General features: G+C 29.8%; 1 protein-coding gene across 1 annotated transcript; it reads left to right on the top strand.

Annotated features, from left to right (window-relative positions):
* The first annotated feature begins 2,422 nt into the window (after nt 1-2,422).
* On the top strand, nt 2,423-15,990 carry LOC128668390 (uncharacterized). Its single transcript, XM_053741261.1, has 7 exons — nt 2,423-2,957; nt 7,241-7,423; nt 7,527-7,656; nt 7,750-7,918; nt 10,240-10,444; nt 15,038-15,211; nt 15,691-15,990. Exons 1-7 carry the CDS (start codon nt 2,576-2,578, stop codon nt 15,882-15,884), a joined length of 1,437 nt encoding a protein of 478 aa, XP_053597236.1. The 5' UTR covers nt 2,423-2,575; the 3' UTR covers nt 15,885-15,990.
* The last annotated feature ends 610 nt before the right edge of the window (nt 15,991-16,600 follow it).

The raw sequence follows: 16,600 nt of genomic DNA, 5'->3' as shown, positions 1-16,600 counted from the left end.
AGAGCAGGCCGCTGTAAAAGCCGTAAAGTTTTGTTCGATCTTCATAGTGAGTTCCTGGTGCTTGATATTTTGTTCTTTTCGGAGAGCTTTGATTTCTTCTAGTATTTCCTCCATTTCTGCTTCTTCATTAGAGATAGCTATTTAAGGTGGTAAGCAGGGATTGGACGGAATTTTGGCCGGCCTGTCTTCAGGGAGGTTTTGTTGAGATTCGTCACGACCACGCTTTCATGTGTTCTCGATAAAATCAAGTATTGAAGGACAGGAAGACGACCTGGTGGTACGCAAGCGCTCACTGTTAGATGGGCGTCCTTTCTTGGTTGTTTCGTTTGAATTTTGCGGGGTGGTAATTGTAGATAACTTTAATTTCGGCGGCTTGATTATAGGTTCAAGAGCTTCACGTGTGGACTTAGAGATGTCGTTAATAGACATTGGAAGAGCAAGCAACGAGTCATTCCTTGCGACATAAAACTTAACCTACAGACTCAGTATCTTAAAGATAGATACAATATTCACAAAAATTATTTATTTGAGCACTATTATTTATATTTGTATCGCTGCGCAATGCTTAAGCAGATCTGATAATCAACACTAGGGCACAAAAATACGAGCACTGTTGTTTTTTGTTTGTGAAAGAGATGAGAGCAACCATATCACATCCACACACTTTCGCAGCCCAGATGGCACTCCCAATTTGACGATAAAAATATGAAAGAATCATTTTTTAACAATTTTCGACTGGTTCATTTTGCCCCAGGTGTCATGCATAAGGCTAAAAACCCGCAAGTATATCAGATTTATAGCAATTAGACGAAAAAAAAAAAATTTTTTTTATAAAATTTTGGGAGTGCCCCATTTTGCCTACCCTTCCCACTTTTGCCCCCCTCACCGATGACAAAATTTCCACTGCGTTCAATTGTCGCCGCCACACGATAATTTTCTTGATCAACGTGAGGTCGGCGTCGACGAGTTTATGCGATATCCCTAACATATAAAAAACAAATAAATAAAGAAACGAATGCACTCTGAATAAAATCCGCGTTTTCGAAAATTTTTACAGTAAAGAAAATGACAAATTACAAAAAATTGGTGACTTATTCGCCGGTTGATTGTTAACTAAACGATATCGCCCGTTAGATATGAACGTAAAACCTTCAAAAGTTTTGCATTCGTTAAACTTTTTAGTCAACGCTGATTTTATCTCGTTTGAGATGTTCTTAGCCATGACAAGAAAAAATTAAAAAATTAAATATTGACAAATAATAAGTCAAGTATAACAATACTTAATAAAACTGTGATATTTTATAATAAATGAAATAAAGAAAAGGCAAAAAAGAGGACTACAACATGGATCAGTAAAATACGCAAATTTATTACAATGTCTCGTTGCAAGATTTAATGGTAAACATAAGCACTTAGTTACTGATGAACAAAACATAAAAAAAAATGGAGGTGTTGAATAGAATTTCATTTGATAGTATCACCGTTCATTTATTTATTTTTAGGTGTAATTATAACTTCAGTCATAATTTATTTAAAAAATAGAATTCTTTCGAGAATCACTTTATACTCCCTGATTAAGAAAAATGATTTGATATATGCTTAGTGTATATCTGTATATTGCTCAATTCGAATTGTTTTTACAGAAATTTTGTGAAAACGTAAAAAAATATTAAATTTTTTAGATTAATTTTATCATAGCTTCGATTATCTTATATATGTTAAATTCATTAAGTTTTATATTGAATAAATACTCACTTCGTGGAGAGAAATTTATGGTAACAATTACAATATATTATGGTAATAATTTCCATACATTATGGGAATAATTACCATGCATAATATACCGCGTTACAGATGCCATAAGGGCGTATAAAATTTTTTTTTTCGGAAATTGACGTAATTATATTCTATGAGTAGAATAGAGACGAAATAATTTAGTTTCCAGAACTAACGTGATTGTGGCCAAAATTTTTTCGTTAGTTGAAAAAAAATTTCAATTTGAAAAAAAAAAAAAAAAAAAAAAAAAATTCTGAGTATAAAAAAGAATGGAATTTTAGAAAAATTTTTTTTTAGTATGTTTTATAGCCCTTATAGCATTTGTAATGAGATATATTTAATAAAGTATTGTTTAATAAATCCAAATAATTAATTATGAAAAATTATACAAGTAAAGAATGAATCATAAAAGAGAAACAAAACTACGATTCTTGAGTCGAGGCACAATCTGAATTAGGATTTTCGAAAAATTCAATTTCTACAGATTTCTGACACAATCCTGTTTTTTCTATACATCATGCATAGAAGATGCGAGGATGAATTAGAAATACGTCGACTTGCATCGGTGATACATTTAACAATGACCAGGAAATATTTCTCGATTATTATTACTCATTTAGATATTCTATATAAAGTGAATGAAAGTGTCTCATACTCATTAATTAAAAAACTGTCGTTTGATCAAGTCATTGATCTACGTAACATAAAAAAAAATATTAACGAAAATAATTCAAGTTCGTCATATTTAAATTGATTAAATTTTTAATTCTCGATAACAGTACATACAATAAATTTAACAATGAGCTTTAGTCAGTTGCCGAATGAAATTAAAAGAAAAATATTTTCTAATCTTGAACGAAAAGAACGTCAGGCACTACGTCACGTCGATAGTAATTGGAAAGCTATCATTGATGATATGACAAAGTGGAAGGACAAATGTTCAATGAACGAAATAAAACCATGGAAGAATCAATTGATTAAACTACAATATCCCTCGTTGAAAAGTGCTAATTACAAGCATTTAAAAGAAAAAGAGTTAAAAAAAATATTTTTATTGTACAGAAAATGGCGTAAAACAATTGATGCAGGCCGAATTTATTTGAATGATTTCGAGAATTTTCCTGCAGAATTTCCTCGTTCATTAAATTTTGAAGACATAAGATGTTCTTTTGATTTATTAGGTAAGATATGTTTTTTTAATGTAATCAGTATAGTTTCAATGCTTAGCTTCTACCCATTAAATCACAAATTTATAATACAAAAGAAAAAACTTGAGCAACAATTGATAGATGACTGGCAAACTATAAATGATTAGAAAATAAAGTGATTTTTTACATACCGCATAAGTAAAAATTATTGAATCCTTGTAATTTTTACTTATAATGGTAATTTATTTCACCATACCTGTGCTGAAAGTTTAAATTTTTGCCTTTCGTTCAAACGAAATGATAAAAATTAGCGCATACGCCATTCTTCTCACAAACAGAGGAAAAAATTTAAACTTTCAAGTATAGATCTGGTGAAAAATTGTATACACACCACGGAGAAATGTGTAGTAGGACGTCCCAATCCGTTTTTTTTACCATTCTTGCCTTCGGCTCAGGTGGGCGACTACATATGTGTGATATATTACTTAGTATGATTCAGTAATTTTTACTTATAATGTAAGCAAAAATTCCTATAATATTTAGTCGTTTCTAGATTGCTTAGTCATGCAAAAATTTTTTAATAATATCAGCGACAAAATTTAAAGTTTCAGTGTCGATACAGCCAGTTGAAACAAATTAATTTCAAGCCAATGCTGCAAACAACTGCTAGTGAATTCGTAATTCAAAAATACCTCTATACAACAGGTAGAGACATGCGTATTTCTGCTCGGTGTCAGTTATATTTAATGTTCATTTGCAGCCTTATTACTCTCATTTGTTTACCTGTCACTTTCGATTACTCATTTTAGTTTTCAAGTGAAAATTTTAATTAACAAAAATTATCGAAATAAAAAAAAATGATTGGTATACCACGTTTTTAAAACGTACTAAAAAGTATAAAATAATAATTCTCAATCTCATGAAGATTTAAAACCACATACAAATTCCGAACTTCTTACTGATAGTCCTGAAAATTTATAATTGTGAATTTTTAATAGTCATGAAAATACTTGTAAGATTTAAAACGAAAAACGTGGGGTGCATGCAATATATAACTATAAGAAGTGTCCCAGATAGGAAAGTACGACGGGCCCAGGCTTGGCTCAGGCTTGGTTCACCTACGTTGAACTCTGGGCCAAGCTTGTAAGCCAGCCTTGTTCCAGCCTTGGTAGAAGTCTGGAATGATAACTGGGTGCCAAGCCTTGTTGCCAGCCCTGACCCATGCTTGCTTGCCAGACCTTGCCCAACCTTGGTTGTCAGACCTGACCCATGCTTGGTTGCCAGACTTGGCCCATGCATCGAAAAAACACATAAATTCATTTTAAAAAAAATTTATTATTATTAAAGTACTAGAGTTTGTGATCATTAACGTTTAAACTATTTAAGTGATGTAAATAACGTAAAAAAAACGCGGTGAAAATTCTGCTGGGCTCTGGGTGCGAACTGCCGTCCTTCTGATTGCTGGGTTTGAACGCTGGCTACTGGACGAACCTACTAACGTTCAATTTAAACTTTTAAATGTTCTACTTGTTCATTTTACTACAATTACTCGGTTTTATGAAATATAAAGAGCAATTTAATTTATATTTTTGATTAAGAAAGAAAAAAATAATTTCGTATTATTTATATTATAATTACATAATTTTTTAAAATAAAATTTATTGAATTTAATTGATTATTTATCAAGAACCCAGCTTAATTATCTTACTCTACCACCATAATTCCCAAGTTAGGATGACTCTCGGCTTAGCCAAGGCTAGGTTATCTAGTGTTGGCCGATGTTAGGGTAACCATCCAACGGCCGAGGCTAGGTTATTCAATCTTGGCCCATGTTATGGTGACTCTAGGGTTGGCCAAAGCTAGGGTATTCAGTCTTGGCCCAAGCCTGGGTAATCATTGGAATGACCAATACTAATTAACCAGTTATGGCCCAGGCATGGGACAGTATAGGTTTGCCAAGACGGGCTTCCCAATAATGTCCCAGGCATGGCCCCGTCGTTCAACTCGGGGGCTTCCTGTATGGGTAGATGTTATTCATAGCTGGGTCCTAGCTAGGGTCTACCGTGGAAACCCAGAGCTCGATGAACTAGTTCTGGTTCATGCTTGGGCCAATATTGAAGACCTAGAGCAGGGTTACCCATGACTGGGTCTCGTTTGGGGCCAACAGCGGAAAGCCAGCGCTAGGTTGCCCACGACTGGGCCTTAGCTAGAGCCGACACTAGGAAGCCAGAGCTGGGCTTACTAGTTCTGGTTTAATCTCGGGCCAAGGATGGAAAGCCAGCGCTAGGTTGCCCACGACTGGACCTAAGCTAGGGCCGACATTGGGAAGCCAGAGCTAGGTTGCCCAGTCCTGGGCCTTAGCTAGGGCCGACACTGGGGAGCCAGAGCTGGGTTACCCAGTCCTGGTCCGTGCTTAGCCCCGTTGTCAGAGCTTGTAAGTTCCTACATGGAGTAGAGAAGAGCTATCAATGAAAAAACTTTAAAATCAGTCCATATTATTTGCAGTGCATTAAAATTGTTAATTGAACTATTGATGCATCAATTATCTGTTGCATGCGCCCCCCGTTTTTCGTTTTTAATCTTACAAGTATTTTCATAACTATTAAAAATTCACAATTATAAATTTTTAGGACTGTCTGTAAGAAGTTCGGAATTTGTATGTGGTTTTCAATATTCATGAAAATAAGAAATATTATTTTACACTTTTTAGTTCGTTTTAAAAACGTGGTATATTAAAAATTTTTTTTATTTCGATAATTATTTTCTGCTTTTTAGCATTGTGTGAGTGAAATTTTGCAATCGATTTTAAAGGCCTGGACAAGATGATGACGAAGACATGCGACAAATTTCAGCTTTATTTCAGTTTTTTTTCACTTAATCAAATCTGAAATAGAAAATCGCGATTTCTACCTACCAATATATCAAACTCATTTTTTATAGGATTTATACTTAAAAATATTAAAACAAATCAAAGTCAGATTCTTTTTAGTTAAAAATTTTGAACATGTGACTCTATTCATGGTGCTGGAGGTCCTAGTCGTTACATTCTTTCCATCTCCTTAATTGTATTTTCATTACACAGTGTTTGTTTATCTGTCATCCAGTCGTGAGCTATATTCGAGAATATAACTCATCCAGAAATTAGTTTTAAATTAATTATAAAAAATTCGTACTGAACAGACAATCAAACGAATATGAATTATTTATTCGATTTCTTTTCATTTGTTTTTGTTTTTTTTATTTTTTTCTTCCTCTTCTAGTGCTGCTTCTTCTCATTTATAAAATTTTTTTTTTCATTTTCTTGCATTGTCATCTAATTTTGAGCTTTGTTCCAAATTTCAAGTCTCCTGCTCATCGAGAAGTTACTTTAAAATCAATTACAAAATTCCACTCGAACAGACATAAATAAAAGCGAGTTAATAAAAACGTGGTAAAAAATTAATAAAAAATGAGTGAAAATAATTTTTTTCTCTCATTTATTATTAAATGCCTGTAAATCATAGATTTCTCATTCTCTAACAGTTCTTCGCATTATTGGCTTGAAATTAACACGTTTCTTACTGGCTGTTGACACTAAGTCTTGAATTTCCGATGCAGATAATCGAGAAAAATATGAGGTACCGGCGGGTAATAAGGCCTAGCTAAGGGAGATTTTGAATAGAATCGAAAATATTGCATTTAATTATCGAATTAATTATCATTCATCTTTGTTTCAATATATTACCCATAAAATGTAATGAAGTAATGGTAATTTTTTCCATAAACATCAAAAAATTATACTTTTACAAAAACCATACGAGTAGGCCTTATTTTACTACGGTAAGGTAATAAGGCCTACGGGTTAAACAAACTGGAATAGTTTAACTATACTCAATAAAATTGGTATTAGAGATGAATCATCAGTTAAATTTAGCAACAATACTTTTCAAGAGTCAGAAGACTAGATTGTTTTTTATAATTTCTTCTGCGCTACGACAGCATATGATGGACGATGATATATGGAAGACAGGGAACGTAGTGTCGGGACTCTTTAAATTTGTTGTAACATCTCTATGCAGGATCCTTCTACTAGAGTGGCCTTTAGCGGAGGCGATTATTTTAAATATCATTTCTGTCACTTAGGTCTTATTACCCGCGGGTACCTTAGTGTGTGACTAAGGATGAAACGGGATTTCATATACTGCGGTTGATCAGGCCTCGTCTACGGCTCGAGCAGCCAACTTCACCCTAGTCTGTAATTGTCTTGTTTCATCCCTTGTCTCACAATATACTATTGCTGAGTTTTAATTAATATATTTTCAAATGAATTGTTTTAGCTGGTTATATTGCTGTGGGAATAACTCGCATTGGTTTAAACTGGTTGTATAAGATTGATGAAGGCATCCACTTATCACATGCATTTTATTTTGACGATCATGTTGATCGTAATGTTGGATTAGATCGTGGCATTGAAAATCCAATTTCATTGAATTTTATTGAAGTGAAACTTTGGATAACTGGTGAATCAATATAATTTATTTACTATTTAATAGCTTATAAATATTAAGTTTCTTTTTGGATTTTGATGAATTTATCGAAATTTAATTTAGTAAAATTTTGTAGGTACTGGAAAACTCATTTATGTTGTATGTTTTCGCGATCAACTTTTATTTTGGGACGTTGAAAAAAAGACTAAAATTCCAACACCATCATCTATTTTCTTACAAGATTCAATGAACTTAATAAATTTTCGGTAATAAATATGAAAGTTCATAGAGTTATTAATTTATTAACCGATGCTGGTCAAATTTAATAAATTTCTAATTTTTTTCTTTTTCATAACAAGACGAGGAACTGATGAATATTTTTACATTATAAATAATAGTACAAAAACAATGCACATCATCAGATTGGATTACGTTGGAAATGAAATAACTACAAAAAAATTATTAATAATTAGGTATAATTCATCTGAATTTCTCAAGTTTATTGATTTTCATGCAGAGGAGAGAAAAGTACGTATAGTTATAGTTGTGATGTGAATTGTTTTCCTTGAATGTTGTTTTCATACGGAAAAAATGTTCTTTGAATAATTACTCTGTAATTTCAAGTAACTCTGGGCCAATCCAAAAATTGATATTTTTATTTCAACTTCTAATATTTTTCATTGCAATATTAATATCACTCGACTATATTTTACTCTACTAGTGAGTAATTTTTAACAGCAGATAAAGTGGTATAATTATTTAATTTTATGCTCTTTTGCGATCCCATATTTAATCAGTTATTGTGCATATTTTATCTAAATCTACCGACTTTTACTCTACGTGTATTAATTTTTACTCCCCAAAATATTATTTTTTAGAACCTATTATTTTATGATGAAAAATTACTTATACCCAAGGAAAAATGATTTTATACAATCGTATAAAATTGAATAGAAAAAATGGCCCGATCCAATTGTATACAATCGTACATAATTATATGTAATTGTATACAACTGTATATATTTTGTATATAATTCGCATATAATTTGTGTATAATTGTATACAAACATATAAATTTGTACATAATTACATACTGTATTCGTACACAGAAAAAACAGTTAACTTGGTTCAAGAAAATTATTGTCTTCCGAAGTTTCTTTCTTGATTTAATAAAAATAAAAAACTTTTTTTTTTGTTCAAGACATTAAATTCTCTGGCTCAAAAAAAAGTTATTTTTGAAGCGAAATTGAAAATTTCTTGGTTTAAGAAAAGAAATTCTTGGCTAAAGAAAATAAGTCATCTCTGGCTAAAAATTCAACGTTTTGAACGAAAACAAGTTTACTTTAACCAAGATATTTTTCCTTGCCCCAAAGAAAAAAAAATTTCTTGCTCTAAAATATAAACGTCTTTTGATTGAAAAAAAAGAAACCGTTGAGCCAAGAAAAAATTTCTTAGCGTGAAAAAAAATTCTCTTGCTCCGAAAAATAAATTGCTTAAGTGAAAATAAAAGTTGCTTGGGTCAAAAGAAAAAAAAATTTCTTGATCCAAAAGATTGCTTCTTCAAAAGAGACTTAAATTTTTCACAATCAAATTGTATTCTCTTAACAAAAGATTGACGTGTTGATTCTTTATGTTTTTTTTTTTTTTTTTATCTGAAACGTATTCTTTTGTATTTTTATTTCGCAAAAAGTATTTCAAGTAAACATTAATATTAAATATTAAAGTCATGATGTATTATAGGATATACCATAGTACAATTCAAAAAAGTACTTGTAGCTCAGTCAAATGACAGAGTACTCGAAGAAAATCGTACTGAAATTTTGAATTCAACAATTCTAAAATATCTTTTGTACCAGGGGCCCACTACAAATGGTAGGCGCAATCTAGTGGCGAGCACCGAATTACTCCCGCTGCTGCTGCCTAGCACCGGTGACTTTCCTCCTCTCCACATCGATCTTTTCTCCCAAGAAATTTTTTCTCTTGGCTAAAGCAACTTTTGTGTTCTTAGTTGGAGAATACAAAAATACTTGCGTGAAAAGAATAGTACTTGTTCTAAATATAGATTATATATAATTATATACAAGTTCTATATAATTGCATACAAATATATACATTTATATATAATTTTATTATTTTTTTTTTTTTTGCATTTTTATATAGAATTATATACGATTGTATATGATTGTATACAACTAGATATAACTATATACGATTGTATACAATTGGATCGGACCATTTTTTCTACTCAATTTTATACAATTCCATTAAATTTTTTTTTCATCAGGTACTTAGAATAAAACTTCGAATCTATTGTAGTATTTTTTACTTTAAACTGCTGAACAATAATTCAATAGTCTTCGTTAACCTTCGGTTAATATCAGCATTTGTTAGGGAGGTTCGATCGAATCTAATGTAAAAAGGATTTTCCAACTTTAACTTGTTGCCAAATCTTTTTATTAAATCATATGAGTCAAAAATAACCAAGTCATTCATTACTTTCTTTAATTAAATAAGTAGTAAATTTTAATTTATGAATTCGTTATGTTATTATAAATTAAAATAATGGATTTTTATAACTGTTAGGTCGAACCTCCTCAAACGTTTTTTATTTTGCACGTGACAACTTACATGTTACGCGCACATGCTTGGAAAAAAGACGATCTCTCTATCTCTCTATAACTTGATACATATTTATTTTAAAAGTAATAAAATTTTTTGATCTTTTATTCAACACAATATAAGTAATTTTTTTTTTTCAAATATTTATTTTGAGTTATTTTATAATGTAATTAGATGGTCTTGAATTTTTTTATAAATTCAATTACTTTTATTTTATTTTTGTTTTGCAGATAATGGTAGTTTATAAACTTTCGGGAATAAAATCAAATACTTTGCTAACAACAATTGTTAAAATTCCACGATCGCAAGTTTTACCAGTGAAAATTAGTGCTTATGATCGAACCCATACTGCAAGTTTTTCGTATATGCGGAACGCTAATCAGGAATATGATTTTACCGTTCCATGTATCAATGTCGTAATAGCCGTCAACAAGTGTATGTAACTTTATTGTGTATTAATTTTTTTTTTTATTCAAGGACATACTCTCAAAAGTATCAGTAGGATTAAAGGATGACGCCTGTTGAAATTTTAGCACTTAATATTAATATCAAGTATTCCTGATTGCAATTTTGAATTTCCTTTTTAAATAACACGGGGAAATCTTCTTTTTAGATTTGGAATTTTATATCTCATCAGCTAATTATTGTACCAGATAAGATCAATAAATATTCTTAGTGGAAATTAAAAGCTCGATAATAAAACAAATGAATTAATAACGATAAAAATAATCATTCAAATCGTTTATAAGCAAATGAACATACAGATGTAAATTTCTATAATAAAAAAAAAAAAGTTTATTCCACCGATTCGACATAAACCTCGACGCGTTTCAATATTAAATATTCATTTTTACACAAATTGAATGTAAAAATATTAATTATATATATATAACAAATAAGGTACCCGCGGGTAGTAAGGCCTAAGTGACAGAAATTATATTTAAAATAATCGCCTCTGCTAAAGGCTACTCTAGTAGAAAGATCCTGCATAAGAGTTGTTACGACAAATTTACAGAGTCCCGATACCACGTTCCCTGTCTTCTATATTTCATCATTCGTCATATGCTATCGTAGCGCAAAGAAATTATAAGAAACAATCTAGTCTTCTGACTCTTAAAACGGATACTGATAGTTTTAAGTGCTGTTGGGCAAAACAATCTAGTCTTCTGACTCTTGAAAAGTATTGTTCCTAAATTCAAGCAATGATAATTCATCTCTAATACCAATTTTATTGAGTATAGTTAAACTATTCCAGTTTGTTTAACTCGTAGACCATATTACAATACCGAAGTAAAATAAGGCCTATTCGTATGGCTTTTGTAAAAGTGTAATTTTTGTTTGTTTATGGTAAAAATTACCATTACTTCATTACACGGAGAAAAAAATATAGCAAAATTTACAAAAAAATATGGGAAGAATTACTAAATTTAGATAGTAATCTTGAAACGCTTATGATTTATATGAAAAATTCATAAACAGATAAGTAAATTGTACTATTCTGTTTAATAAATTTTACTATATTAGAATGGTTAAAAATTAAATTAATTTTTTGTTAGGTTTAACTTTTATTATGATTATTACTATCATTTTGATTATTATTGTTATTTATGTCATCTGTATTGGTGTTGGTGTCGATTTTTGTTTTTTAAAAAATCACTTGGTTTCAACGGAGATTCGAACCCTGATCTCCTAAGCGTGAGTCCTATCCTATGTCTGACAGCCCGGTGTCTCCTTTGGACAAAGGATTCAGAACTTGTAACACATATTTGTATATGCTATTCTTATCAACTTTTAATTTTATCTATACATAGTAGAGTTTACTATACAGATAGTAAAAAATACAATTGTGTTAGTAAAAAATACATTACGCGTAGTAATTTTTAATATCTTATTATGTAATTATTACTAACTAGTAAATTTTACTAAACGTTTAGTAATATTTATAATACAGAATGTATTTTTTCATATTTGTTAGTAAATTTTATTATAAGATTGTAATTTTTACTATATTTTTGTCTCCGTGTACATTTTATGGGTAATGTATTGAAATAAAGATCAGGAGACACGGTAGGGTCTCGCGCCAAGTACACGTTTAAACACATGTATATGTGTGAAGTGTCATGGCGCGAGCTACCGTACTACTATATACCGTAGACAGAGTGGTTTTTGGCTCATTCTAGCACTCATTTTTATAATCTTTTTTAAAATAGTAAATTTTCAAAAAATTCTTTCTATATTCAAAAGATAATTGATTGTTCGTCTTAAAATTATGAAACTTTATTCATTTTAGTTATGAGAACTAATTTAAATATTGAAATTAGGCCAGCATATACTATAGCACCCCCAATTTAGACGTTTTTAAAATTTTTTCATGCAAAAAGGGCACTGCCAGAGAATAAAAAGTCATAAGAAATGCCATGATGCAGTAAAACATTGAAATTTTATTATAGCAATGATTCATTTATGCGCCACCAGCGGTGCTTTAGTCTTTATTTTTTACTATAGTTTCGTATGCAAATTTTTTATGAGCATAAATAAATTCGTTTCATAATCATAAAATTTTATGAAAAATTTAAGGAAAATCAGGTTTTGTAAGTCAACTTTTGCTCAAGCAAATTGTGCTATTAGGGTCAGTTGACGTCTGCCGTAACTGCCCTAACAGTCACTCCAGATTGAAATCGACAGTAATTTCACAGTTGAAATTACCAAATTTTGCCGCCCGCATCTGCCGACATTTTAATAGCAAAAGCTGAAAAAAAAAAATTAGGGGTTAATTTTTTTTTTTTATTTAGAGGTTACTTTTTTTGGCTAGAAAAAAACTCTAGGTAAAGTTCCTATGAAATTGTTGTCAAATGTCGTCAACTTCGGGCTATTCCGTTTTTCACGAAAATTTGCATACTACTTGCTATACAATTTGACGTAAATTTACTACCCGAATTCGAATGCAAATTCATTTTGAAAGTCGTATACGAATTATCGTCAAAAACGGAAAAGTCCGAATTTGACAGACATTTGACAAAAATTTCATGGGAACTTTTATTAGGGTTTTTTTCTAGTAAAAAAAAGTAACCTCTAAATTAAAAAAAAAATTAACCGCTAATTTTATTTTCAAGTTTTGCTATCAAATTGTCGGCCAATTCAAGCAGCACATTTTGATAATTTCAATTGTTAAATTACTGTCAGTTTTAATCTAAAGTGGCTTTTAGCGTAATTTCATACATCTAACAACATTGTGGCGCTACCTGTCAATACCTTATTGGCGAAATTTGGAAATCAGGTTTTTAATCAATGGAAACAAATAATTATTTTTTAAGTTAATTTTTTAACCGAAGATTTAATATCATTATACAAAAACAAAATATCATTATACAAAAAAAAAATATTATTTATTGAAGACTACTAATGGAAATTCTAGTTTCAATTACATTTTTGTTATAAATAAATTACTGTTTTATTTGTTTTCACCAACAATCACCGACAAACGGTTTCCTAGCAATTTAAATGAAAAAATAAAAAAAATATCGAAATAGAGGGGTTCAATGAAAAAAATTAAAGGTTAATTTTTATTTACTTTTTCATAATTAAGCAATTAACCCTCAAACAACTTTGATAGGTCAACATTGATCGACAAACGACCAACAAACGATTGCAATTGAAATAAATCGGATCGGTTTATATTGAGTTGGTATATAATGAGGAGTTAAGTTGGAGCTCAAACATACAACTTCATTAAGCAATCTCTGATAATATTCACAATCAACACGACAAAAAGAAAACAAATCCTACCAAAAACAGATTCTCTGTATAACATCGCGCCAAGTACACGTTTAAAATTTTTTACAATTAAGAAAAAATTATTTTTTACAAAAGAAATAAATCAAATAGAAAAAATACCAAGTACCTAGTATGATGCAAAATCATAACAAACATTTTCATAAAATTTCAAAAAAAAATTGTATAACAAAATTTCAATGTACTTGGTGTGTTTACAAAAGAGTAAAAAAAAACATGTTTGATTTTATAAGAAATTAATTTTGCTTGAGTACATGTAGTAACGCACACTAAGTACATTGAAATTTTGTTATACAATTTTTTTTTGAAATTTTATGAAAATGTTTGTTATGATTTTGCATCATACTAGGTACTTGGTATTTTTTCGATTTGATTTATTTTTTTTGTAAAAAATAATTTTTTCATAATTGTAAAAAATTTTAAACGTGTACTTGGCGCGATGTTATACAGAGAATCTGTTTTTGGTAGGATTAATAATACATTTTGATAATTAAATGCAATATTTTCGATTTCTATTCAAAATCTCCCTTAGCTAGGCCTTATTACCCGCCGGTACCTTACATAATTTTTATGCATAACCCTTTCTGTTACAATGCCGTCGAAATACGTACATTATATAAAGTAAAATTTTTAACATAAATGTGATGAAATGTTTCGATGTAAAATAAATATAACTATTTTTTATGTAAGAATGAAGTAACAGTATGAACATATCCGAAACATTACATTGTGATGTAAATGTGACGATACAATAGTATCACCAAGATTATGTCACTTATAAGTTGATTTTGTTACTTAATTTTGAGATAATATCTAGAATGTAAAGCTAACGTTAGTGTGTGATATAAATATAATGTCACATTCAGGTCACCAATGTGATGTCACTCGGTCATTAACATGCATGTAATCTTAATGTCACATTTACGTCACAAACTTGACATACCATTTACATTACATTTTATATCATCGGAATGTATAATTTATGTTGAATTTGCTACATTATCTGTTCTCTAAATGTGATATCACTGTTACGTTAGTATGTTCACTGGGTTTAAATGGGAAATTGAAAATCGTATTCAAGGAGTACTGAATATTAATATTAAGGGCTCAAATTTAAACAGGCGTCTTTTTTTATTCTACTGAAACTTTTGAGAGTATGCCCTTGAAAAAGAAAAAAAAATAGATGATTGCTTAGAATCAGCCTAATTAAATATACACCTTGTAACTATTTTTTAGTTCCTTTCTTCAGAGCAAGGACATTTATCGTTCAAATATCACGTTTCGACGAACGCAATAGACATCTTACAACACTTAAACGCTACGAAATACCAGAAAGCATTATACCGAATGATTATGGGATTCAATTCATGACCATATATTTTAATTATCTTTTTTTAGGTACAACAAAAGGTAATTATTTATTAATATAGTCTCAATACTATTATGATAAAATAATTTGGTTATGTTATAAATTTTTACTAGCCTGAATTCAACCAAAAGTATGAGAAATAATAGACTTCCCTGGCGGAAATTTTTCGGAATTTTCTCCGAAAACTCAGTTCTAAAGAACTTTTTCAGACAAAAATCCGAAGAATTTTCACCAGGGCCACAAAAGTAATGTATATAAAAATGTCTTTTTGCAAATAATTGCATCAATTTATTTCCCTGATTCAGAAATCTAATTTGGAATGATTCAAACACGATCTAAAAAAATTCAAAGTTGGCAAAATTGACTATATATAGGTATACACTCTAGTATGGATTGAATCATTCCAAATTAGATTTCTGAATCAGGGTTTTTCAAGTGGTCAATTTTATCTCATTTATTTCTTACTTATAATTTTATTTTTTCATATAATAAGAAATTTTCATATTTGTTTTATTTTTAGCTGAATTAACAATTTTTAAATTAAAAAATCTCCAGCATTTGAAATATTTGAATTTCGATAATCTTGAAAAAAAAGTAGTACGGACTGAAATATTCACTAAACTACTGAAAATAACTAAATATAATAATCAAATTATTATGTTATTGGCCGATTGGAAAGAAGTCAAACTATTAACCTGCAATCTAAATTTTTAATTTTTTTAAATACATACAAAGAATATTAACGATTATGATCATTTTTAAAAATGATTTATTAACAATATAAGTGAAAGAGTAAATTAGTATTATCATTTATAACTTATCACAATTATGTAAAAATAATATTAATTATTAAATAAAAATTGTTTTTAAAGTTTTGTAGTTTTAGTTATTCCATTACATTCCTATTTTTAGCGAACAAGTATATTACACACCCAGGGCAGTAGAGTAGGGAACGTCTCAGATCACATGTAATGTTGGCCGAGGAGAAATCGACATGTACTTCCCGATGGGAAAAGATTTTATACAATTGTATAAAATTATGTATAAATAGGATAGAAAAAATCGCCTGATTCATTTGTATACAATCGTACATAATTATATCTTATTTGTATATAATTTGTATATAATCACGAAAAAGAAGAGAATTGAATACTTTCTATAGCACCAGATTTTCATCTGGGCCGAAAGTTAATACTTTTCAATTCTATTGAATCCAAAAATGATATGAGAATTTCTAAACTTTTGAGGAATTGAAAAAGATTCAAAAAAATTGATATTTTTAATCTTTCTGAATACTTTTCAATACTAAAATAGTATCACATTTCGGGCCACGTGTAGGATTGAAAAGAATTAAAATGAATTGACATTTTTGAATCTTTCTGAATTCTTCTCAATACCAAAATAATTCCATATTGGAAGGTATTGAAATG

The sequence above is a fragment of the Microplitis demolitor genome, chromosome 8, assembly GCF_026212275.2.
Source record: "Microplitis demolitor isolate Queensland-Clemson2020A chromosome 8, iyMicDemo2.1a, whole genome shotgun sequence".
Classification (NCBI taxonomy): domain Eukaryota; kingdom Metazoa; phylum Arthropoda; class Insecta; order Hymenoptera; family Braconidae; genus Microplitis; species Microplitis demolitor.
Note: the sequence above shows the minus strand (reverse complement) of the source record. Positions and strands in the feature narration are given on the sequence as shown.

Coding starts and splice junctions, on each gene's coding strand:
- LOC128668390 (XM_053741261.1), top strand. CDS start 2,576: ATGAGCTTTAGTCAGTTGCCGAATGAAATTAAAAGAAAAATATTTTCT. Junction 7,424..7,526: donor AGTGAAACTTTGGATAACTG/GTGAATCAATAT, acceptor AAAATTTTGTAG/GTACTGGAAAACTCATTTAT. Junction 10,445..15,037: donor CGTAATAGCCGTCAACAAGT/GTATGTAACTTT, acceptor ACTATTTTTTAG/TTCCTTTCTTCAGAGCAAGG.